This window comes from Anser brachyrhynchus (genome assembly GCF_964034855.1).
Source record: "Anser brachyrhynchus genome assembly, chromosome: 4".
Taxonomy (NCBI): Eukaryota; Metazoa; Chordata; class Aves; order Anseriformes; family Anatidae; genus Anser; species Anser brachyrhynchus.
In genome coordinates, this window is record NC_137698.1 from 63,585,643 (window position 1) to 63,611,616 (window position 25,974).

Sequence of the window (25,974 nt, forward strand, 5' to 3'; positions counted from 1 at the left end):
ACCACTTTAAAAATGCTTCCCAAAAGTAAGTAGTCAAATTACTCCTTTAATATAAATGGACAGGTTACATGAAACAAGCTGACTCTGCTGCATGCTGCAGGGAAGGACTTTGCTCTACAACAGAAGTGAAAGATTCCATTCCAACTAAAAAAAGCTTTCCATTTGGGCCAAAGAAGAAAAGCTACATCTTAAAGGCTATGCCAAGACTTTTTTTTCCCTTCACAGATGCATACTATGTAACATTTCCAGTAATTTTCAGATTCTGCATATTGTTAATGTGACAGAAAATCAGAGTCAGAAGAATTATGCATGATTGAAAAGCCGGTCCCCAAAGCTGTGATACACAACTGTACATACAGTCATCACGGTCAATGACATTTACACACAAAACGTGTTGTAATGTTCCACATTACTTTCCTCCTCAACTTTTTATCCGTTCTTCTGCTCCATCTTTATCTGTATTTTACATACTGAAAAATTATGCAAATCAGTTCTCATAATATAGTTCAAACATTACATAAACTTAAAAATTCTGTATGCTATGATACATTATTCTTGTTCTCCTTTCCCTACCTCTCCCTCATTTTATTTTTCTGTTTTGAAGTCCCAGGGATCAATTTTTTGACAGAATTTCATCAAAACAAAGACAAAAAATTAGTCTGCATAGACATTTATACAGCCAGTTCTTCAGTGGTTTGAAATGTTAAAATCACTGGAACTATACTGATTAATACCACCTGCTTACTCTGCACTATCAGAGGCCTGATAAAGTAAGAAACAAAAGAAACAAAAAAACAACAGAAAACAAAACCTATGACTTCTATAGTTAGTAGAGCTCCATTAACACTATAAGCCCACTAGTAAATACACTCATTGCTGTTAATTGAATTTACTCTGAAACTTATGCCAGCCTGTTACTTCTACATGGTTTCAGCAAAATAAAAAGCATTGAAGCATTGAATTTAGAGTCCTTACCACTCCCAACTCCTTCGTGGTCCAGTACCACACGCTGATTGCTGCTGAACTCTATTTCTTCCATAGGAGCACTGCCTGTCAGAACTGTAGTCTCAGGTACAGGTATGAACACTTCAGCCAACAAGGTGGTACTGCTCATACCCGTTGTTTCATAGATCTAGAAAAATCCATGGTAACAGACAGTTAAAAAAAATTAGTTCTTCACAATGTATTGATAAGAAGTTGAAAGCATATTGTAGGGTATTTGGACAAATGGTTTTAAGATGACTTAATCATGAAATAATTAATTTAAAGCAATTATATTGATTTCTTTTTTAAAATATCTAATTAGCAGACATTTCAACTACTAGCAGCTAACTCAGTCTGACTTCTTAAGCATATTCCCCTCACGTTTCTAATACAGCTATACTAGAAAAGTATGACAAACTTTAGGCTTTAAAGACTATCATTGTACAATATGCAACTGCTTGTCACAGTGACCAGTTGCAGTGAAGATGCTGGAGGGATTCTGGCTCGCTAATTCCCCCTTACCATGAAAGACAGCAAGGAACAGTCCCAGTTCTGGCAGTACAGCCAGCTGCTTCCCTCTTGCCCAGCCAGTTTCAGGCACAGAGTGATTTAAGCAGCTTCTCCTCTTAGTCCCTGTTCAAGTGTTTATAATGCAAGTAGATGGTAGTTCTTGTGGCTTACAATTAAGTGCTACGTAAACGGAACAGGTTGGGGAGCATACACCCTCCTCTGAGCTACCTGCATCACCTAACAGGAGAAGTCAGCTAACAGGAGAAGTAGGATCCTGACCACATTTTCCTCCTAAAAATATATCCTCTTAGCTCTGTAAATTAGCCACTCCTTCATTAATTCAGGTGGTTTTTTTTTTTGGTTGTTTTTTCTTTTTCTTTCCCCCTTCTTATCCTTTTTGGACTTATCTGCACTTGACGAAGAGTGCAACAATGGAAATTACTAGTACTAAATTTCTTTCTCTTGCAATAAACATTATGATGCTATTACTGTGTGGACAAGAGTGTTTTAAGAAGAGTATTTTGGCAAGTTTATCTGCGATTTAAATCAGTTTTTCTAAAATTAAGAGGGTGCCCTAACATATTTAATCACAACTCAAATATTTACCCCTATGCAACCTATAGTTGTGTTATAGGCTTGTTAAAGGCATGTATCTTATTTGTAAAATGTGCGTATGTTAGAATTTTGAGAATAAATTAAAGCAGTATCGGTAAAATAAAATCTTAGCACAAGCATCAGGATATGTAGCAGCAATGTTGAAAGTTTGCAAACAGAGAAGCAAGGAAGGGGTATAAGATAGATAATTTGTACAGGATCCTTCACAGGTTTTTCAGTCTTTACAACACCAATATAGAGCAAAATACAAGCATTCTGGGAGGAATCACATTTCACATTATCTTTTTAAAAAATACTATAATAAATCATTATTTACCTGTAGCTTCAAGCTCTCTGGCCAATTGAATATTTGTAAATTGAATATCTGTCCAAAGTGAACTCTGAAATCCGAACTTATTGGTCGGGTAACAGTCCTTGATACTTCTTTGGAGTTGAACAGGACTTTTATAAATGCTGAGCGTTTCTTCACATCTTCTCGTCGCAAAACCTCTGCCCTGCAGATTTGTCAAACAAGTGGTCATATCACTTTTAATAACATTTGTGATTTTTAGTTATTTTTTAATACAAATCTGATTCCACAACAGGAAACAAAAGTCAAACAAATAAAGATGTTTTTCTAAAAATGTCACTATACAGCAGTGACTTAAGAACTACTATATAGCTGTTATTTTTATCTTCTCATGAATATAAAATGATTTAAAAACAGGTCAACACATCCACCTCCGTATGAAAGGGACTATTTAGGGAAACAAAATTTCCTTCTATTCCCTTCCACCAAGATACAGGAAATGATACACTGAGTTAAGATTCTTAAGATTTCAGTCATTGGGAATAGAACAGTCAAGCGCTATTCTTTGATGAGGCTATTTGCTAAATAAAGATGAAAGGGAGTTTTTGAATGACTGAAATTTACTAGATGTACATTAAATTGTGTGTGTAAATGTGAAAAGTAACACAAAAGAGTATTTACGTTATCCACAGTGAAATCTCCAGTGAACTATGATTTCTTTATTTTCAGTTTCTTTGTTGACTATGCCACTTGGTGCAAAGGACTAGCTAGCGAGAGCAGTACTGCCAGAAGTGGCCTAGATTCCACCCTAAAAACAGTTTCTTTACATATACTACTGTCCTATGAATATGCTCAAGATGGTTCAAAGTGGATGTGTAGTTATGCATTCTCCAAGCCCAGTACATACAACGTTACATGTGACTTGAAAAAGAATTAAGTTATGTCAGCTTCAGAAGCAGAAGTTTAATATTCAATTACTAAGAATGGCGAGTGCAGACTTTTGAAGTTGTGCAGGTAAGAATCAAATCATACAGCAGAAGATCACTACAGAAGTGCGTTACAACAAAATACTTACAACATTTATCTTACCGAGGACACAGCTCATTTGGAGTTATGCTGCCTGACAGGACTAGTTCAGGAATTAAAGCAGGCTCCCCAGGTTTCCTTCTCAAGTTGTCAGCTTTTTCTCTAACCTGCTGCTCTATTTCCAGGTTATTGACCATTTTAGGTGGGATAGGTTTTACAGGTTCCTCGCCAAGATCATAATCTTCTACTGAATCTTCTTCTTGAAGGTCTTTTTTCTTCTTTTTCTTTCTGGACTTCTGTATGTAAAAATAACAATGTTCTACCTGTACTATTTCAATCAGTATAGCTTTTTTCTCTTGTTCACTTACAAGTGATAAATGGGTACGGGTAACAACCGTACAATTTTAAAAATTGGCATTGAAAGAGTAGATTTTTTCTCATTTTGTAGGACTACTTCAGATTCAGAATTCAGCAATGCATTCCACTGATAGGCTTCAAGAATATGATGTGCTTCAAACAACACATTTATTTAACCTTCCCAACCAACTTACAAAGCAACTGTTTATTGAACATTTTGGCTAGCAGCTGATTCCTCATTCAGAGTTACCATGTGCATTCTCTTAGGACTGATGGAAGATTACTCAGCCAGTAGCTACAGTTCTTCAAGATGTATCCTCTGCATACATGGACAAAGTGAATCCACATGTGCTACAAACTTTTTAGCTTAGCAGTGTCTTTTTCAGGACCAGAACGATCCCATCCCTTCCTTTATGCCAAACACAAAAATAAACAAACAACATACTTTTCAGTAGTTTCAGTAGACAACCGCAAACAAGTTCCTCCTTCTGCAGACTTACAGATTACTTGGGTGTACAGCTTACTTGGAAGCACCAACCATTCATGAATCATGACACCATTAGCAAAACAGAAGGAGACGAGGAAAGCACACTTTTTCCTCACTAACAGAAGTATTTAGCCAAACAACTTGTTCACATTTTTATTAATAAACATGTTTTCTTGGCTTAACTTTATTACCTTTTTTGATTGTGTAATTCTTTTTAAATTTATCTACTCTACTCTACCCCTACTGTCTTCCATAGATTCATGTAATCTCTGCTAGTAAGACACCAATAGCAGTGATTAACCAACAAAGCACTTTAAGTAAAATAAAGGAAAGTACTTCTGGGCATGCAATGAAGGACTGTGCATGATAGTTCACTCTAAAAGGGAATAACCACTGTAACCTCAGTCTCAGATACTTTTGACTACCACAGCAGAAAGATGCTTTGGATGGAACCACCCACCATGGTATCTGTGAAGGCATAATAGCTAGAGGTAGATGAACAGTTCCCATATGGACCAATGCCCCAACCTACCTACCTTCACTTTAAACCTTACGTTTATTCATCTTCTCATACAAATGAATTGGCATTATACTAATGAGTCACGTGCCCACCTATGTTCTGTTAACAGGAATTTCCAATACCTGCAGATGAACTTCCCCTCATACATGCTAAGTGTCTTCCATAGTTGCTGCACGTACATGAAACACTTTCTACAAAAGCATCAGCAGATGCACTAGATTCTTGAAAACTGTATTTGAAGATTTTCTTTAAACTTTATTTTGCTATACCTAAAATGACTAATGTTTAAACAGTGCAGTGATTACATTCAAGTAACCATTATCCTGAGGCATGCAGTATGAAAGCAACTGTCCGATGATTTTGTTAGCACTGCCACAGGCTATTTCAAAGGTCATCCTGCTGAAGTGTATTTATTCTAGCTCCTGTTTGTCAATACCCTCTTGAAGCACAACTGGGACCTTAATGGCAGTCCAGATTATTAGTAATAAAGCCTTTCAGAGGTAAAAGGTTAGTATATTAACTGTGTTTTTCCATTTTTGGACATTTCTGAACATAAATTTACAGGAGATGACATCAACTGCTCGTTCATCAGAAACAGTCCGTTATTATTTAGCTTTACCACTCACACAAATACAAAAGTTAAACTTAACAAAAAAAGAGAACTGAAGAAAATAAATAGCAGAAAGATAACTGCTCCACAAAAAAAGCAGATTTTTTAATTAACAATTAATTTACTAACACATTCTAAGTAGACGGAATATATCCAAATACATTACAAAATTTATTCATGCCTACCCTGAAATTGATTTTTCTGTACTACAAGGACAAACTTTGAGTACACCTGGTAATAACGTACTTTTTGTGAAACAATGATTTAAACAAACCTGTGCCTTCCTCCAGGATTTCCACTCTTGTAGCTCAGTTCTGTACTCCTCCATTTTCTTTTCATATTCTTCCATATATTCTTCTATTAATTCATTTATCTCAGCCTGAATTTCTGCTTCATACGCTTTTTCATCTGATCTCTGATCAACTTCTTCCCTTCAAAACAATTGCATAAACATGTTGTATTAATTAACACGTTAGATTTATATTTATAACATATAGCATAAGTCCGCTTCTCCATTAATTTAACTCTAGCAAAAGCACATCCTTTTGAAAAATACTAACATAGTTGACAGCAGACAGCTACCATCCAAAATTAATATTATTACTTTTTATTTACTCATTAGACTTCAGAAATTTCCTTCTGTTACAGTAATTACTTAACTTTCCTTCCTCCTCATAGTCTGGCAGACTCAACCAGTGCCAGACATTACTCAAATCCTTACTTTTGCACCCTTCATATCCCAAATTGACTAATCTCATTAAAGCTCCCCTACTGACAAATGAAGTACAAAGAGTTATCAAAACATACTTTCTCAAATAAAGCTTCATGGGTGTGTTGGTAAACTTCTGAAAGTCACGGAGGGATTTCATTTGTTTCCAAACTTTTATAATAGTTTTAAGCAACATTCTGTCTTTCTCTTGTTCAGCATCACGAAGTCTTCTGGTTTGCCTAGAAATATATATACGTATGTACAAAGTCAGAGTTATATAACTCAGTGGAACAATACAGTGAAAAGTTGGGATACCAAAAGCCAGTGATGTGGTTTTCAATTTGATTGATGGCTGCAGTGGTTTAAATCCAAGGCACATAAAACCCAGATGAACTTGAAGATGACAGGATTTGGTCTCCTGCACTATCTTTACTCTAGTCTCTTGAATTTCAGACAATCTGACTTGAATTACGGTTCATTCTCTAGAGATCTAAGTCTTCTGAAATGCTTATTACAGCTGTACATCATTAAAACATTTTAAAATCAATGCATGTAAACAACAGCCCAGGAAACCGACACGGCTGCTATGAAGTAATGCTTATTACAATCATACATTACAAAATATGTTTTAAACTTAACATGCTTTTAGCTCCACTAAACAGAACTTGTGAAGATGAAGTAATGTAGTAATGTATGAAGTAATGTAAGAATTTTGTAGGGCTGTGAAAGGACTTAAACAAAATTAGCAGGGCTTTTTTTGCCCCAGAATTAATGTTTCACATTTCTAGTCTCTAATCTGTTTGTAAAGCAGATGTTCATTAGCACCTTTAATGACCAACACAGACTTTGATGTCTATGAGGCACCAACACAGACTGCTTTCAGTACTATCCTGGTAGCTAAACATGTCTAGTAAAAATAATGCTATGTAAAAAAAAGATAAAGATGAAAACAAAAATATTATTCCTTGTAATATTCAGAGTGTGGAAAAAAGGAACATCAAGTTACAGCTCGAAGAAGCAATACATCACACATTATTTAAAAACACAAGCAGAAGTAGTAAAAACAATAAACAAAGTTGAAATACAGACTTTACAGAAAGTAAGACGAGTAACTTGTTCACTTTGTTAGCTAACAGTCTGAATATTACTTAGCTTAAAAACCTTTTCTTCTTTGCCAGATGAAGCTAGAAGGTGAGAAGTTTAAATAAAAGAGAAACACACAAGTCAGTAATTACACTCATTCAATGCATTCTACTTGGAAGCAAGACCTTTTAGCAGAGAATCACCTCTGCTGAAATACATCACCCAGAAGAGCTAGAAACCTGAAATCCTCAGCATGCATTGATTTCCTCTTCAGCAAATAGGGACAGAAGGTCTGAAACTGCAAATTTGCAAAGCTTTTCTGCATTTAGATAACATTCCTTCCTCAAACCGATGGAAAACTACAGCTCTGATGTTTAGACAGCAAAGAGAACACAACAATTATGTTATCGGAGGGTGGAGGAAGTAATTAGATTATTTTCCATGCTACACTTTCCTCACATCTGTAATTTCTCATGAGTGTGCTACATTGACCATAAGGGAAATGCAATGTTAAAACAGAGACAAGGCAGGTCAGATGTTTTTACTGACATACATGGTCCAAGTTAGGATTAAACACCATGACAGTAAAAATTCCTGCGCCTATCTGAGCCTCATATGTAACAGCTTCCAACAACAAAGTTGTAGCCAAGAAGAATTACAGATATGAAAAGCCCTTGAGTAATCCCAGCCAAGCTCATCTCACATTACTTACGCAACACTGATCCCACTGATTTCAGCCAAGTTTCTCCCGATTCGTAATAGTATGACACTAAACTAAAGTATACAAGACCTAGAAAAACACTTCAGATATCCAGAATAACAAAGCAAGCCTTAGGGTTGGTGCCAGAATCCAAGAACCTCCCTTCCACAGTGAGCCCTCTCATTACTATTAATGCTTCCCCTGGTGACAGCTCCTGTCTCTGAGGTACTGTATGGTAACTGCACACCTCCTGCTTCCAATTCCACAGATATCTGTGTTCCACAGATGTGTTAAAACATTAATAAAAGTTTCTGCTTTTTTGATGGAAGGAAAACACTGTCCTTCAGTAAAAAAAAAATAATACCTTATAGACATCGTCTAGTATGTCCTGCACAGACACTAATATGTGACAAGACAGCATACCTGAACGATGAAAACTTGAAAAAGCAACTCCCAAACAAGAGTAGTAAAAAAAACATGTAAGTGTAAGCTCCCGCAGGTTCCAAGACTGACAGTAGATTTCGGATTTTTTTTAAATTGTATTATGAACTACTCATGTGACACGTTTTCATAAATGACTTGTATATAGGGTTAGAGGGTGTTTTTAATAAGTTTGCAGATGCTACTACATTGGGAAGAGCTGTTGACTCCCTCAAAGGTGGAGAGGCTTTGCAGAGAGATCTTGACAAATTAGAGGGCTGGGCAGTCACCAACAATGTGAAGTTTAACAAGAGCAAGGGAACTGGGAAAGGGGCAACTCTGGCTACATGTAAAGACTGGGGATAGGAGGTTGGAGAGCAGCCCCACAGAAAGGGATCTGGGGGTTTTGGTCAACAGCAAGTTGAACATGAGCCAGCAGTGTGCCCTGGCAGCCAGAAGGGCCAACAGTACCCTGGGGCGCATCAGGTACAGCACTGCTAGTCGGCCAAAGCAAGGGATTGTCCTGCTCTGCCCTGGTGCAGCCTCACCTTGAGCACTGCTTGCAGTTTTAGGCACCACCGTAGAAGGACGCAGAACTACTGGAGAGTGTCCAAGGGAGGACTACAAAGATGGTGAAGGGTCTAGAATACGTATGAAGGGAAGACATATGAGAAGCAGCTGAGGCCCTTGGTTTGTTCAGCCCAGAGCAGAGCAGGGTGAGGGGAGGCCTCATGGCGGCCTGCAGCTCCCTCACGAGGGGAGCGGAGGGGCAGGCGCTGAGCTCTGCTCTCTGGGTACAGCGACAGGACCCGAGGGAACGGCATGGAGCTGGGACAGGGGAGGGTCAGGCTGGGGGTTAGGGAAAGGTTCTGCACCCAGAAGATGGTCAGGCACTGGGACAGGCTCCCCAGGGCAGTGGTCATGGCACCGAGCCTGCCAGAGTTCAAGATGTATTTGGACAATGCTCTCAAACATGGGGTCTGATTTTTGGGTGGTCCTGTGCAGAGCCAGGAGTTGTATTTGATGATCCTTGTAGGTCCCTTCCAACTCAGGATATTCTATGATTCTAGGACCCACTATGTAACTACAGAAATTAAACTCTAATTTTCTGTTTATTTAAAATTAATACATTATTGCCCAGTTTCAGATTTTATAAACTTTCAGATTTTTAAGTATATACTAGTTAAAAGGCTGTTCAGCTTAAATCTCCAAAATTATTTAGTTTTTATTATACTGCTTATACTTACAGATCACCATTGTCCATCTGCCAAAATTAATACTAACCTTCTTTACCAAGCCAGAAACTGGAAGATACTTTTACTATCCAGTTACTGTCCAAGAACAATAATGGTAATCTTGTAAAAGAAAATTCTACCATTTTATATATATTATCCCATTGGCAAAAACATGACCAACATACCTAAGAATGGGAAGTGAATCAAGAAGACTTGATGCCAAGTGTCTTGTGTAATAAGGAAGAGGAAGATGGAAAAAACAAACTTTGTTCAAAAAAAATTATGACTTGCAGTGTTGTGTCAGTTCACATTTATTAAAACATTTTTTTATTTAAACTTTAATTGTTCAAAAACATACAATTACGAAGCAATAAGCAATCACATTAGACCAATTTTGAATTAATATTTCTGCCTAACCTATATTTTCTTCTTGTTTTTTACTCAACTTACCAGTAAAAATTCTTTTAAGCCTTCAAATTCCACAGCCATTTACAGCAGAATTTAAGTCTGACATGACTTATATGCTGTACCAGCACAGAAAAGAAAAAGGAATACAGTTTTAAAAAGCACTGAGTCAATGAATCCATACCTACCTGATTTCAAACTTGTACTCAGGTATGCTCTGTTGTGCTATAGGACCAGCAGCACCAGCATCACCACTGTCTATTCTACATTGCACAGCATTCCTCAAAGCGTGCAGCTTAAATGAACAAACACACACTTAACAGATGGCATAGCATTTATAAAGCATACAGTTTAATGCACCTCAATATGAACAAGTTAGTTACTACATAACTGAAAAACTCTGAATTGTTTCACTTCTGTCTTCACAGGATTATGGTTTTGCCATGTCTGCAAGGGCCACTAGAGATAAGGAAATGAAGGAACAACCAAAATGAGTGGATTTGATGATTGTGTTCCAGAAGCTGGGCACCTGCACCAACAAATTTAAGCATAACATATTGCATGTTACAACTGGAAGACAACAAGGACTAAGGACACGACAGAACTGGGAACAACAGTAAGAGTTCAAAAGCTCTTCTGAAACCGCAATGTAGAGATGAGAGGCCACAGCTTCAACTAATATTAGATGATATACATTAAATGAGCACAAAGATAGACAACTAGTTTAGGAGAATGCAAAAAGATATACATGGCTGTGAAGGCAAGAATAGAAAAAACAAAGAGCAGTATGAAAAGGAACTAAAACATTAGTTATGTTGCTGTGGTTTCTCTAAAGGACAATACTGAACGTAAAATCAGAATGGCTAATGGATCTGCAGGAAACGAAAGCAACTACATACTAGAAGCAATGAAGTCACAAATCAAGGAACAAAGTGTTTTAAACAAACCAATAAAACTAGAGTTACTATATAACTGCAGAGCAGTGAGCATATAGTTGAAAACATACACGGTCAACTACAAAATGAATCTCACTGTTATTTAAAAAAAGATTTTGAAACAAATTTTGAAAGAGAGTAACTGAACCAAAGAGTAACTGAACCCAAAATGAGGACTGAAAGGCCAATTATTTTAAGATACCAAGAGCAAGCATCAGAAGTGGATGACAAGGAGTCCGCCAGAGAATGGCAGCAAAGAGAGTGGGAGGAAGAATTGTTTAGGCTGAAGAGCAATCTGGTCACAATCTAAATAACATTTGTTAGAGGAGACAGCTTTTAAAATTGCTTGTCAATAGCAGAAGGGTGGATAAAAAATATCATTAAAATCACTTTGTGAAAAATGTATCATGCAGTTGCCTACAATACTGTCAAAGTATTCTGGAAACACTCATGAAACCCCTTCCAGGCCTAGTTCCTGTGATGCAGACATAGAGAACGTAAGTGTCCTATTCCACTGCTTCATGGAAAACTCAAGCCAGGCTTTCAAAGATAACTCCAGACTAGGTATACCAATGAATTATTTTTATACACTGTATGAAACATTTATCCAGCATTAGGACTGAAACCTAACACTATATGCCAAAATACATATATATATGTATTGGTATATGTACAAAAACTACAGACCCTAATTACAATATTATAAAAACATGAGGATTATTTTTCCTTACAATAGCCCTTAAGGTGGAGGATCATCATCACCTTTAAATTATGAAAATCTGAGTTTATATCCACGTACTTAACTTCTTAATAGTTAAGAAACTAATTCTTAACAAAGGAACATGGAAATGGTTTGTCAATTTTTGTAGAATTCTGCAAGTTAAACTGCTTCATCTTACTTTTAACCAACAGCTGAAAATTAAACTTCAGTAACTTCCCTCAAACCTTGAATACTGCCTGCCTGTCAGAACCCCTGTACACAATCCTGTAAAGTCTTATCTGTCATTCACTGGAAAACATTTTGTATACCCTGCATAAGTAATAAAATGCAAATTTCATTTTCTGTAATTATTACATTCCCTTTACCTCAAAACCTGCATAGAATTCATTTTACATAGAAAATCAGAAATCTATAATCTTAAAAATACAGTTCTGCACGGAACACGAAGCAGCATAGATGAAATACTTAAGTTCCTACTATTCTGACAGAACACCATTCATGACATAATTAAAATTACATCACTCTAAAGAAACAAATTCAGCTTTTACCTTAGACTGTCACATCATTATCTCAACAAGCTACGATGAAGCAATAGAAATACCTTGTCTGTGAGAAGGTTGGTAAGATTCTTCTGTTTTCTTGCTAAATACTGATCATACAACTGAGCCAGTTTAGCTGCTAACACATGCTCACGGCTAAAACAGGGATGATGTGTGAATATTAGTCCAGAAATATCGATATCCAATTGAAATGGCCCCTGAAAATCTCCAGGTCCAACAAGATACTGATTGGCAGCTGTCATTTTTATTGCCTGAAATAAAAACAAACAGAGTTTCCATAGCCCATATGAGACTGAAATAGAAAATCATCTGCTTTGCTGAAGATTATGCTTATGCTGGGCAAAGACGACGACAGTGCTGTACTGGAAAAAGGAAAGCCCACTAGTCATCTTTTTACCTGTTGCTTTGGAATTGCTTTATTATCTCTGAGAACTGAGCTGTAAGAGAACAGTCCAGCTCTCTAAGAACAGCTTTTGTTATAGATAAATTGGACTGCACAGAAGAGGGAATCTGTTCTTTGCTTCCTCATTCTAATGCCAGGGAAATTCACATAAATAAGGCCCCAAAAGAGCTTTTAGCAACAAATCTTAGAGAGCCTACTTCAACTCTCTGCAACCTAAAGGCCATCATGGCTCATATCCTCAGGTAACTGCCATCAGGAGGGAGTTTGCCATGCTGGTAAGACTGCTCCCTGCCTGATGACTGCTGATCCCTTCTTAGAAAAATCCTCAGAAAAGATTCAGAGATATTCTTATAACGTGAAAAATGAAGTTGTTAGGAATTTGCTGATTGCTGCCCCTTTGTAAAACCTTGAAAAAGGAAGACTTAGTGGGGAATTCAGCTATTGCATAGCTCTCTTATAGGACTGGTATAAATGCCCATGAAAAACATTCCACCTGATCCTTCAGCAGTTTCTCATCAGATTTTTTTAGTATGACTTTAATGACTTTTTTGGAGGACTTCCATCAGGATAAAATGAGTATCACGCACATGCTCTTCTATTATTTCTCTCATGCTGCAGAGAACACATCTGTCCTGATCATTAAGTCTACCAGCTCCTACGATGAGGAGCTGTACAGATACACTAACACAGGGACTACCCTACTTTGGCATGACAATATCCAAGGGTGCTTCACAGTGGCCTTAGTGATTCATAGACTTGAAGCAGTCCATCACGCACTGTAACCTCACTATTTCAACCAGTACTCCAGGCTAAACTCTTCATCCTTCTGTGTGTGTTCTTTTATGGAAAAGTACATGTGGAATATACTTTAGAAAGTAGAACACATTTAAGGAACAGTTGTAGAGCCCCAGAAAGCAGTACTAACGGCTCTTACCACAAAGCTCTTCAGCTCATCAGTGCAGAACGGACGTACAGTGTCCCAGTAATAACATATATTAAATAAACCTACCTTTCTATATAGTGTTTCAAGTTCTGGTGCAATGCCTTCTTCCAGTGAAAATATTGGAGGCCTAGTAGAAGACTGTTTAATTGGATTAGGCAATGCTAAGATTTTGCCATCATCACCAAACCACTCTTTCCCCTACAAATAAAGACAAAATTTTATATTGTTTCTTACTTGATAAAGAAATGATTTGGGAAATTGTAACTCTTATGAAAAACAAAAGAAAAGGTGACTATGAACTGTTTGTGACTAAACTAAAACTTTCCTAAGACCCCAAAGTGAAATCTTTAAATATATTACAGATAAGTTTTGAAACCACAGGACCACAAGCTTGCTTAAGCTTTAAGTACACTTATTGCTAGAATTGAAAGAATTGTAGTTTTACACAAGACTGCCACCCACTCCTTCAAATTAGATTATAAAAATCATAAAGCAAAGAATTTTAGAGCTAAATGGCAGCTCAGAGACATCATCTATCAAAGTCTCTCTCAACTCTTCTAGTCCACAACCTGAACTAACTAAGAATAGTATCTTTGAAAGCAAATGAGGTGTCTTACGCACTGATTGCCATCTGTGCTTCACAGGTTAAACATTGACTAATTCATCCCTTTACTCCCATGAACAGGATTCAAGAAATGCTAAAACCAGCGCTGCTGCTGAAAGCCGCTGGGATGCCCTCTTACGCCCAGACCTGTTTTAAACTAATCCTAGAACCAGAAATACAGATGTGGTAACACCAAAGAGTAACTGGGTTGAAACTGGCCAGTTGAATATTTTACACCCAATCTGGTTCACAAAAGTGCCTCTCCCAGCACAGGAGGAAGTCAGAGAACTTCACGAAGAAGTGGTCAGGGCACCAAGCCTGCCAGAATTCAAGCAGCATTTGGATGATGCTCTCAGACATATAGTGTGATTTTTGGGTGGTCCAGTATGGAGCTAGGAATTGGACTTGATCCTTGTTGGTCCCTTCCAACTTGGGATATTCTAAGAACCATAATATAAACGGCAACTGCTGTATACTAGCTTAAATATATACTAAGTATTACAACTATACACCTTATGGTATACAGGACAAGAGCATGATAAAAACATAACCAGAGCACCCTCTCAGCTGTTTCCATAAGCTACTATTGTAAACCTAGAAGGAGTCTACAACATCTCCAAATAATCTATATCAATATTTAATTACACTTACAGTCTGATCACTACATCTCTATAAGTACCTATAAGTACATTACTTCACATTATCTTCAGTGGACAGAGATGTCATTTCACATTGCTTACTTTATGATCCTCTAGTATATAACAGTGCTTAACTTTTATTTTCAGTCTTTACACATATCATTTGCTCTCTTCTTATAAAGAGGAGAAGTTATAATTACCCCTATACTACTGGAAAATAACCTGTGGCACAGACAAGGGATTTGTTCCCCAGCAGGCTATGAGTACAGCCATGAAGTGACACCAGTTTTCTAAGCCCCAGTTTGGTGCTCTAACTATTGGGATACACTAAAACACACACCTTCCTCAAGTCCAATACCATTAAACATTTTAAAGACAAAAGACACATTACCATGACCATTCACCTAGTTAACTATAACAAAACAAAATACTGATAAATAAGGAGTGAGAAAAAGACAGCCAAGAACATAGTGGTGACTTACTTGCTCCTGTCTGAGAATTCTGTTTTCTAAAATATTTTGATTAGATGGCGCTACAAAGGGCCTTTCTCCTGTGTAAAGACCCTCATCCTCAAGGTACCTAGGCTGCACATTTCCAGGCATCTTCTGAGAAGTGGGCACTAATGAGAAATAAATATAAAAGCACGTTAAGTATCTTAAAACTGTAGTTCTAGTTTATTAATTCTGTAGTAGCCTATGACATTCTTGAAACAAACGGTACTCCATTTTAAGCATGCTGTCAGCAAAATTTTCCTGAAAAAATAATTACATAACAAGAACAGGTCCTTTTCTTTATCAGGACAGATCCATAGTTTAATTCTATCACAAAAGTGTCACAGATCTTCTAAATAATTAAACATTTCCTTACTAAAAAATAAATAAATAATCTTTAAATAGTTTAGCAGAGTTCAGTTTTAATGCTGCTTGCATAACAGTGAAAATTCCTTGTGATCCTTTAGCAACAACTGACTACGTGAATGTTTCTAAGCAATGCCCATATAAAGCACAATTTTAATTACCATTACTAGTTTGCTTAAGCTAGTCATGTACAAAATACGGAAACGTATAAAAAGTTATGTTAGCCCAATAACAGTAGGTGGGATTCTTTATTATATCACTGGCGCATATGGGCTCAGTACTTTTTAGGGAACACTCTCCTCCTACACTGAGTGATTATGCTGATAAATACAGTAACAGTGATCCCCTGAATCAGAACACAGTGGACCACACTAGAAGCAGTCAGAACTCAATTGCAAGACATAAAAAAGGAGAGGAACCAAATGTCAATATTTTGGTATTTCATTCCAAGCTGTCCTGATATCATTCTGGTAACATACCACTACAAAACTTATTTCTGTTTCTTCCACTTCAAATATTAAATAACAAGTGATATGATAAAGCATTTATTTTATTTTTATTTATTTTTAAGGGCTTTGCAGTTCTATGGGAATAAGGCAAAAAAAAGTCAGAGACATGATCCGTGCTGACTATTTCCAATTAAACAAAATAAGTTTTGGGAAAATGGCCCCTTATATCACAGAAATCCTAATGTTACTTATATGACTTTGGCAAGCTTGCCATATGGAAAAAATTACAGATGTGGCCAAGTGAAGAAACACTATACGTTATATAGTGCATTAATCACTCTAAGTACATAATTACACTCTAAGTACATGTGTATACTATAACCTGTTGCATAGGCTAAACAATGTAAGAACTAAATTCCAGCAAAAAAGGGGCCAGCCACCTTGCATTTACGGGAAAAGGCACTAAGATATACTCCAGAGCAACCAATGTGCCCTGAGTTCACTTGCTAGCATACCATACCATGACCTGCTAAGGTGTGCATATTGCTACTTAATCCATTTTGTAAGACTTTTTCAGACACAGACTTAACTGGATGATAAGTGTTGGAGCACAGCAATTAAGTATCTCTCTATTGCCAATCTGATACAAGATTTTTCAGAAGATCAAAGGGTGGCATGCTATGCAAAATCCAGGAAGAAAATGGTTAAGCACAACCTTCATACCTGTTAGCCTGCTGGGGATGAAGAGAAATTCCTTTTCTTTTTGCAGTTGTTCAGAGTAGCTTTCACAGTCAGCAGGTTTCATTACTAGAAGATCTTCAGCTGTTTGCCCTATAATGAATAAATCATCTTTAACTAGGCGTACATCTTCATCCTATAGTTCAAATGGAAACACCTCTGTTAGTTCATCTGTTTCTTACAGTACAGATCTCTAGAAAGCATACTCCAAGAAATTTTAAGGGATAAAAAGCTGTCATTTTGTATTAGATTATTAAAATTAATTCAAGAAGCCTGACTAAAAATATTAACATTTATTCTACAGGTCACACCGTTTCATCTTCCTCTTGTTCTTCCTCATGGGCTTCTACATATTCTTCTGCCCCCTCTTCTTCATTTAATTCACTTCTTTTTTGTGCTCCAGCCTTTACATTCTCTGGTTCAGAATCAAAATTGAAGGTAAAGAAATTATATGCTTCTTCAGCAGAAGGAAAATCATTCTGGACCTGCGAAGAGAACACAAAGATACTTTTATATGACATTTATAATAAATTTAGGGCAAGTGAAAGTATTTTTCCATTAATAATAGCAATTACAGCATGTACAAACACTTGCCACTGGATAGCTATTTCATCTCAAATAGAGCTCACAGAAATGCTGAAATTGACTGAAGTATTTTTAAATGATACGTGAGATTTTCTGTTGCTATAGTATCATTTCATGAAATATTTCTTGTAATGCTTTATAGAAAAGAGTTATTTATTTCATCTTTAACCAGCCTATTATTTTAAATATAAACAATTTGTGAATGAGAAATGCAAAGGTTTAAGTTCTGGCTGTAATACAGATATTGTATAACGATAATGCAGATGAACCATACGAAGAGAAATTTATTGTGGCATTTTGCCTCTGAAGGACTCAGGCTCCTTTGAGTGTCAGTATGAATGTTCTAATAGAAGAATTAACAGTAGCTTTTTGTGACTCTAAGCATCTTATGCTCCTTTAACTTCCAACTGGTGATATCCAACTGAGAGGAATTAAATAGAAGGAACAAGTTTCCTCCAAGTTCCATTAATTATGTACAAATGGATTTACTCTTTTTGTTTTGTTTTTAATTAAAAAAACATTCTTATATTTGATGGTTTCCGTTTTACACTTCAATTATAGACATTCTGTTTGTGAATTTTTAAATTAAACAAAACCCTCTTCACTGCTCAAGACTGAATCCTGCTTGCTTATTCAAACAGAATCATGAGGCCATATAAAGTTTTATTTAAACTACTATCAGTTATTGAAATGACGGAATTCGTACTTACTGGTGACTTTTGTTTCAGCTTTTTGACGGAATCACGAAACTTTACTTTTGATAGTAAGTGGGATTCATCCTCTTCCATCTCTCTAAATTTATCACCATCAGACTGCACAAAAATATACAGGAGTCCATGAAAAAATAAAAGACAAAAGACAGATTAGATGTTGCACTTTTACAGTAAAAACTTAAGAAAAAAGAAAACAATCACTGTGATGACGATTATACTGATTTTATATTTATGTTAAAAGGATACATTTATTTATTAGTTAATGCCTTTCTCCTTTAATATGGGTCAAGAGACTGCAGAACATCAAGTAACAGTTCATTGCGTAAATGTATACATTCTTCACTACTAATGAAGTCATTTCTGCACTTTTGAAAACAGGCAGCCACATTCTCATCTCCACAAGGGGGAGAAATGGGGCAGCAATGAGAAACCTTCCAGTCCTAGAAACGAGACAAATGAGAGACTGGCAGACAGCACCACCCTGGCAACAAGGGCGCTGCTGGCAGACAGTACTGACCAGGAAGGGAATTAAGGAGCCAAGACCAGCTACTTCTATAGTCCCTGCTGAAAACAGGACAATTATATTTGCTATTGTTCAAAAAAGGTACTCTCCATTGCTTGGGTGCCTTATTTGTTTTGTTCTTTTTCAAGCAGTTATTGCTAGGCTACTCTGAAACTCCATGGATGATGAAGAAAGGAAATAGCATGGTTATCCTTTTCCTGTTTTCTGAAGCCTCATCTGTCCCCACAAACAGATAAGACAGATCACTTGCTATGAGGTTAAGTGCTTCAGATTGATTTGCATCAGGCTCAGCCAACATAAAGAAACCTAACATTTTGTTTTTGCTCTTTGTAGCATGAATTCTTAAATTAAAAGAAGATTTTTTCTCTAGTCAAAGTTTACCTCTAGTCAACCTGAACTTCATAATATAACAATAAGAAAATCTGGCAAATCCAGCAAAATAAGAAATTCTGTCAATCTGACAGCCACTTATTTAACAAAATAATACTTCATACACATGTAAACAAGTACAGGAAACAAAACCTACAAGTGGAAGAGTTTAGGTACGCCTTATATAAAATTAATATCCACCTTATTTATTCCATTAATTCCTAATACAAATGTATTAAAACAATACTACTAAACTGACCATTATGACAACTACTTTTTATAAGAAAATACTGGCCTCCCCAAAACCAACATAGGTACTTCTAACCCAGAAAAGTAATTTAACCAGGCATAATTCACATTGTTTGCAATTCCAGGTAGGTGTGTTACTGCTACATTTTACATTTTATTTTCTGGGCATACAAATTCTTTTGAACACATTTGCTAGAGGCAAGCAGTCTCTTTGTGAATTCTGAAAAATATCTGTATGCAAATTCTACTGGCATAGCCTTTGTTATTTGTTCAATACAGAATTAATTTTCTAACAAAGAACATGCTTATACTAAAAAAAAAGAATATAAAATAGCGTCAAGGAAATACAAATACAGTGCAATGAAAAGTTAATATACAGTATTTAGCAATTACACTGTGCAAATTTATATAAAGCAAATTTCTATAGAGCAGTCCTTTCTGTTACAGTAACTTAAATACTTTAAGGCATCTTAAACAACACAAGTCATGAACCTGAAAATGACGAGTTTCACAAAACGTCTATACTGTAGTTAATGAAAGTGACTGTTGTTAAATATGTACATTAAAAGCAATAATTGGTGAGGTTCCTGATAACTAAATCAAACAATAATATCATTCTGATCACATTAAAATAAATGAAGCTGATCTTCTATAGTCTTTGATTTATTTGACGTTTCATATTTACTTTCTCACTATCAGGGTAGCAAGACCTAGAGTACGTTCTTACCACTTTATCCAGGCTGACTTGTGTTTTTCTTTCTCTGACGTTTTTCAAACGCCTTGGTCGTGGACTGAGGTCTTCTTGAGATAAAGTGACTTCTGCTTTTGACTAGGCAAACAAAAAATAATTCTCAACTGTAACATAAATGTAACAGGACCAAAGCGACAGTAAGTCCCAGGAACTCAACATCTTATGCGTGCTTGTATTAAGGACAGAATCTTTTAACTACGTAATCAGCTTAAGTGCTTTTACAGACCTAGATGTTAATACCCCTTATTAAACTGCAGAGTTAACTTAATAACAAATCAATTTATTTCAAAACAGCACGGTAAATTTTTTTGAGGATAACATAGAAACATCTTGTCATGATTTAAAATTTTTCTTATAAAAAAGATAGCTTTTATAGTACAAACAGCTGAAATGTAAACTTTAGGAAAAAAATACAGTATGAGAAAGTTGCTGGAAAGTAACTGTACTGATGAACTGAATTTTGGCATTAGAATTAAAAAAGCAAATTTCCCAATCAGCTACACACAACACCAGGAAAGCAAAATGAAGCTGTTGGTACTTATAAAAGTAAAGTCAAACAAACAGGACTTTTGAAGGACTCTCACCCTCGCCGCTTTTATTTTCTCTCTCATTCGCTCCCTGACAGAAAGTTCTGCAAAGCCTGCCCTTGATGTAGAAGGAGCAGGCGGCAAGCCTGAAACGGAGAGAACACAGTAACATGTTTAAATTGTATTGTAACAGAAACTTAAAATTATGTAAAATAAGACTATCCCACACAGAATCCCACGTCCCAAAAGAAAGCATGAAGAAATGCGAAGGAATCAGATGTGGGTTTTTTTTGTTGTTTTTGGTTGTTTTTTTTTCCTTTTTTTTGCACAATTTAAACTTTATGTACTATTATTTAAATGCCTTTAGTTGCAGTGGATCTAGCTTTCACAATAAACTCTGAACCTCCTTAAGTAATGCACACACGTTTTTCTTGCTGTTAAAACAGAAAAATAATTATCTGGCCTTTAATATGCACTTAGAGCTTCCAGATCAAATTTTGAATGGTGATGTGCAATAAATCCTGATACAGGTGTGACTGCAAGAGTACTTACAGACTTGCTTCCTTTTCCAATTTAGGGCTATCTGCTTTTTGTGGTGACAAACTAATAATTTAACCCGTGGCATTTTTGTGCTATCGTTCTAACACAACCAAGAGAATAAGATGAATTTTACCCAGCCCCGTGTATGACTGACAGCATCACCTAACTTTAACTAAAAACCATTTCACACAAGCTACTCGCAACTCTGCTCGTGCCATCCTCCTTGAATCAACAGATCAACTCTCCAAGCAAAGGAGCACGCCATCCCCACCTACAGCAAGTCAAGCAAGGAGGTTACATGGATAAACGAGCTGAACCCAGGTACAAAAAGATACCTTACGGGAGATGGAAGCAGACACAGGTGACTGGAGAGGAATACTATGGCACTGTCCAAGCACGCAGGGTTTAGGAAAGCCAAAACCCACCTGGACTTGAATGGATTACAACGTGCAACAAGATGAGAGTTTTACAGGTATATTAGGAGCAAAAGGAAGACTAAGAAAAACAGAGACCCACCTCTGAATGGGGCAGGGGACATAGTGACAGGGGACACAGTGAAAAAGAAACCCAGTTAATCAGTGCCTTCTTTATCTCGGCTTTACTGATAAGATTTGCCACCAGGAATACCAGGCTCCAGAGACCTGTGGAAAAGTCTGGGTCAAAAATTTACCCTTAGTAGAGGAAGATCAACTAAGGCCACATTTAAACAAACCGGGTGCACACAAATCCATGGAATGTAAAGGGATGCTCCCGTCAGTGCCAAGGGAGCTAGCTGGCTGATGTCACCTCAAGGCCACTCTCAATTAAAAGACCATGGTGATTAAGGGAGGTTCCTGGAGACTGGAGTGTACATCACTCCTGCCTTCAGGAAGAATACAAGCTGGTCAGCCTCACCTTAATGCCTGAGAAAGCAATGGAACAAATAAACCTGAAAACCATTGCCAAATGTATTAAGGACAAGAGGATAGTTGGAAGTCATCAGTACGGATTTATCAAGGGAAAAAACCAAACAGAACACCTTACACCTGACCAATGTGACAACCGTCTACAGTAAGATAATTGGGTTAGTTCATGAAGGGAAAAATCAGTGGATGTTGTTTATCTTGACTTTGAGACTTTCAGCACTGTTTCCTCTAGCACCCACAGCAGTGCTAAGTCCAGCCGGAGGCCACCACCAGAGGGGTACACCCCAGGGGATGATTTAAAAAAAAAAAAAACACAACCCAACTTCCATTCCTGTTGTGGTTTAACCCGGCTGGCAGCTAAACATCACACAGCCGTTCGCTCACCCTCCCCCCTCCCTCTCTGGGATGGGGGAGAGAAATGGGAAAGTGAAGCCGGTGAGTTGAGATAAAGACAGTTTATTAAGACAGGAATATAATAATAACAATAATAATAATAATAGTGATAATGATAATGGTATTAATAATAATAATGTGTAAGAAAACAAGTGATGCACAATGCAATTGCTCACCACCCGCTGACCGATGCCCAGCCTATCCCCGAGCAGCTGGCCCCCCACCCCGGCCAGCCACCCCTATATATTGTTTAGCATGACCCCAGATGGTATGGAATACTCCTTTGGCCAGTTTGGGTCAGCTGTCCTGGGTCTGTCCCCTCCCAGCTCCTGCTGCACCCCCAGCCTGCTCGCTGGCAGGACAGAGCGAGAAGCCGAAAAGTCCTTGGCCTGGTGTAAGCACTGCTCTGCAACAATTAAAACATCAGCATGTTGTCAGCGCTCTTCTCATCCTAATCCAAAACATAGCACCCTACCAGCTACTATGAGGGAAAATTAACTCTGTCCTAACTGGAACCAGGACAATTCCCAAGAACTCATCAAAACCCTGCATCCTTTGGGATCAAGTATTCTCTGCTGATCCCATGAGATTTACAAGACTGAGTTTTAAATGACTGGCATACGTTTAGATTCTTGTATAGTAACTACCAGGTTGGGACACTAACCTGGGATCATGTGGTCATGGGAAAGGAGAACTACTGTCTGTTGCAGCCTTTAAATGGGTGCCCCCAAAAAGCACAGGCTTTTTTTTTTTCTTCCCAAAATTAAAAGTGAATGAGAACTCATTAAATAATCAGAATTATCATGATTTCCTTTTCATTTGATGGATTGATGGCATTCCTTCCCTTTATATCCCCCGTCAGATCCTCTTAGATTATGATTTCTTCAGGTAGATTCAAACGAAGAATGGCAGTGTGACCCCATACCCTATTGCATTCCCCAATTTCTAAATAAAAAGGATGAAAAATTATCCAGTTGTTTACAAAGAAGCTACAGTACAGAGGGCAGAAATACAACGGAGTGGATACCTACAACCTACCTTCCTCTGAAACGGAAATGAAAAACATTGTGTGTATTATGAAGGAGATTGTACATATAAGCAAGAAGCGGAACTTCCACCGGTTTTATGTATTAAACACAATTACATTTGTCCTCTGCATAGTGCTAAGATGGTACCCATCTTTCTTCTAATGGACTGCATGATCACTGTGAAAGAGTCAAGCTTATCCTCTTTACAAAAGCCGCCCCCCCCCCCCCCCCCCCCCCCCCCAAAAAAAAAAAGCTTCCCTTTAGCAGAAAACGTACTTTTATATACCTAACAGCCTGGAAAGTGATCAGTTAGAATCTTTTCTTATTCAAAGACCTAATTAATTGTCTCCCCATCTGCACAGCCTCTTCAGTCTCACTGGAGTCCTGGAGCTCACCTGGAAATTCTCAGGAGCTTGCTGAAATGCATAGCTGATACACACAATAGTAACTTTTTAAAGACAAACGTTTTATATCCCTTCTCGTACATGGAATACTCAGATCTCATTTTGCTTTTTTTTTTTTTATTCAGAACTTTTGTAAATAGCTTTCATTTCCAGAAGGAGCTGTGTTGTTCCACATAGGACACATTGGCTCTTTTACTGGAAAAACTGCAAGATATTTAGAAGGAGAAAACTCTCTTCACATTTGTGCTTTGCAGTGCATGGCTTTTTAATTATTTTTAACCTATGACCACATGACATTCTAAGCAAATAAGTTTTTTTCTAGTTATCTCTGCTTATATAATTCTAACACTTGTCAGTTCTTTGAGCCAAACACTGATTTGTTCTTTGTCCTTCGGAAAGGACACTGTTTGCCAAGGTCTAAGGGTGATTTCAGGCTTATATAAGGCCTTAAATTCATGAAAAGGAGATAAAACAGCAGAGGCTAAGGGCTTAGGAATGGTAATGTCACACAACATACATCGCATTGCAGCTGATTTGATATGATTCTGAGAGCTTTACTGGTGGCAGAAAACACTGTATTTGGAACATACAACTTCAACATTTAGAGGCTAGCAACTATACCAGAGTGCAATCTAATTTCTAGGATGACCACTAGTATAATTTCTAGGATAATCCACTGTCATTTAGAAATGAAAAAAAGCGTTAAGACCAAACCACACTATCACTGATTCTACTTAGAAACATCAAAGAGCTTAGGTGTATCCTAATCTTTTCAAATCACACAATTTACTACCCGTATCTGTACAAAGCTTTCATTGTACCTGGCAACTTTCAGAAGAGAAAAAAAAGCACAAAGTAAGTATCAGTAGCATAAGACCAAGAGAAGAGGGAGCATCCAACATCCATTTCCTTACTAGGCAGAATACTAAAAGAATTAGCAAGTAAGTACTTGGCAGAGATGCTAAGAGATGACACACAGGAAAGCCTGCCTGAATTTTGTCTTTTCTAAGAAGGAATGTAGTACCAGTAAAAACAGGATGAGAACTAACAGCAGAACAGAGAACAAGATCTACAAAAATATTCATTAGACTCAGCTAATTGAAACTCATTGTTCCAGGGCATCCAATGGAGTGGCTGAAATAGCATCAGAGCAGTCAGCGATGCAGAGAAATGATGGAGGATGGGCAAGTTCCAAAATCCTGGGCAACTGCTTTTTCTTAAAAAGTGGGAGATAGAAAGAACCACAGAAGCATGAACAGGTCAATCTAACTTAAATTCTACCAAAAAAAAAGTATTCATCCTATTTGTAAACATTTGAAAGTTAGCAATAAACAACAGCAGGCCTAGATTAGCCAAGGTCAAGATCTGTCAAGCCAACTTAATGTTCTTCAACATGTATTTCACACAGACTGTTAGTAGTTTGGAAAAGGTATAAGCTTATGACCATGCATTATAGAAAGTGCTTCTCATTAGGAAATATTTTGATGAAATTACAGGGAAGGGTAGAAAAAGAGGGAGGCATGCAAGTCACTAGAAAACCACATTTAGAAAGGTAAGCAAGTAACAGTTAATACATTCAAAACAGATATTGTATTGCTATTTTCAGGCTCTGCCTTGATCTAATACCTTTAAAATACTTATTAATGGTTTGAATGATGATATAATGTATACCTATGTAAAAAATGTGCAAGCAAAGCCTATCAGAAGTCACATTTGGAGAAAGGCTAAGTTTGAAGATTTTTTGTAACAGAGGAAAAAATTCATTTCTAACAAATTCAAGCTCATGAAAGGTCACTGCACACAGAATGGCACCGTGTGCTTGCTAGAGATGGAAATGATGAACTTGAATTGCTATGAGAGAGGTGGTTACACACTGGAAAAGGTTTTTAATTTCTGGGATCTTCTAGCATTGGACTAGTCCCTGGAATTAGCCATTTGGTCTTCATCAGTGCAAGCTTTTAAGTTAAAAACAAACCATACAAACGAAAAATAGGGTATCAAGACTTAAATTGAGTTGAACATACTTTAGGGAAGAAGATGGACTAAGTTACTTTTTGATTTCCCTTCTATGACTTTTTTCTGTCATTGTTTTCCGTACGGTTACTGTGTGAAAACATTCTACTTGACTGGAACATTCAATTCCATTCCAATTCTCTGAAAACTAGAGAACAGATAAGTATCTGCTTTCA

At 37.1% G+C, this 25,974-nt stretch overlaps 1 protein-coding gene and 2 long non-coding RNA genes across 10 annotated transcripts in view; 1 reads left to right on the forward strand and 2 right to left on the reverse strand.

The window, feature by feature from the left end:
- Positions 1–25,974, reverse strand: part of CC2D2A (coiled-coil and C2 domain containing 2A) — a 63,028-nt gene that overhangs the window by 31,651 nt on the left and 5,403 nt on the right. For 6 of the 8 annotated variants that reach the window (XM_080589946.1, XM_080589949.1, XM_080589947.1 and 3 more), the window contains 14 exons: positions 20,573–20,661; positions 19,965–20,066; positions 18,094–18,195; positions 17,110–17,283; positions 16,784–16,934; positions 15,237–15,373; positions 13,579–13,710; positions 12,208–12,417; positions 10,139–10,245; positions 6,206–6,346; positions 5,673–5,829; positions 3,488–3,720; positions 2,426–2,603; positions 976–1,132 (listed from right to left, as the gene is read on the reverse strand). In XM_080589946.1, coding sequence (XP_080446072.1) covers positions 976–1,132; positions 2,426–2,603; positions 3,488–3,720; positions 5,673–5,829; positions 6,206–6,346; positions 10,139–10,245; positions 12,208–12,417; positions 13,579–13,710; positions 15,237–15,373; positions 16,784–16,934; positions 17,110–17,283; positions 18,094–18,195; positions 19,965–20,066; positions 20,573–20,661 — 2,070 coding nt within the window. Of the gene's footprint in view, positions 1–975; positions 1,133–2,425; positions 2,604–3,487; positions 3,721–5,672; positions 5,830–6,205; positions 6,347–10,138; positions 10,246–12,207; positions 12,418–13,578; positions 13,711–15,236; positions 15,374–16,783; positions 16,935–17,109; positions 17,284–18,093; positions 18,196–19,964; positions 20,067–20,572; positions 20,662–21,571; positions 21,697–25,974 lie in introns of those variants that run through there. The other 2 variants (XM_080589952.1, XM_080589950.1) reach the window with 2 other exon arrangements.
- On the reverse strand, positions 6,441–7,894 carry LOC308194265. The gene is made up of 2 exons (XR_013950407.1): positions 7,394–7,894; positions 6,441–7,291 (listed from the first exon to the last, which is right to left on the reverse strand). It is a non-coding gene; the product is annotated as an uncharacterized lncRNA (long non-coding RNA).
- The window catches only part of LOC308194264, an 82,748-nt gene continuing 78,929 nt past the window's right edge, over positions 22,156–25,974 (forward strand). The window contains exons 1-2 of the long non-coding RNA XR_013950406.1: positions 22,156–22,296; positions 22,886–23,845. This is a non-coding gene — a long non-coding RNA (uncharacterized lncRNA). The remainder of the gene's footprint in view (positions 22,297–22,885; positions 23,846–25,974) is intronic.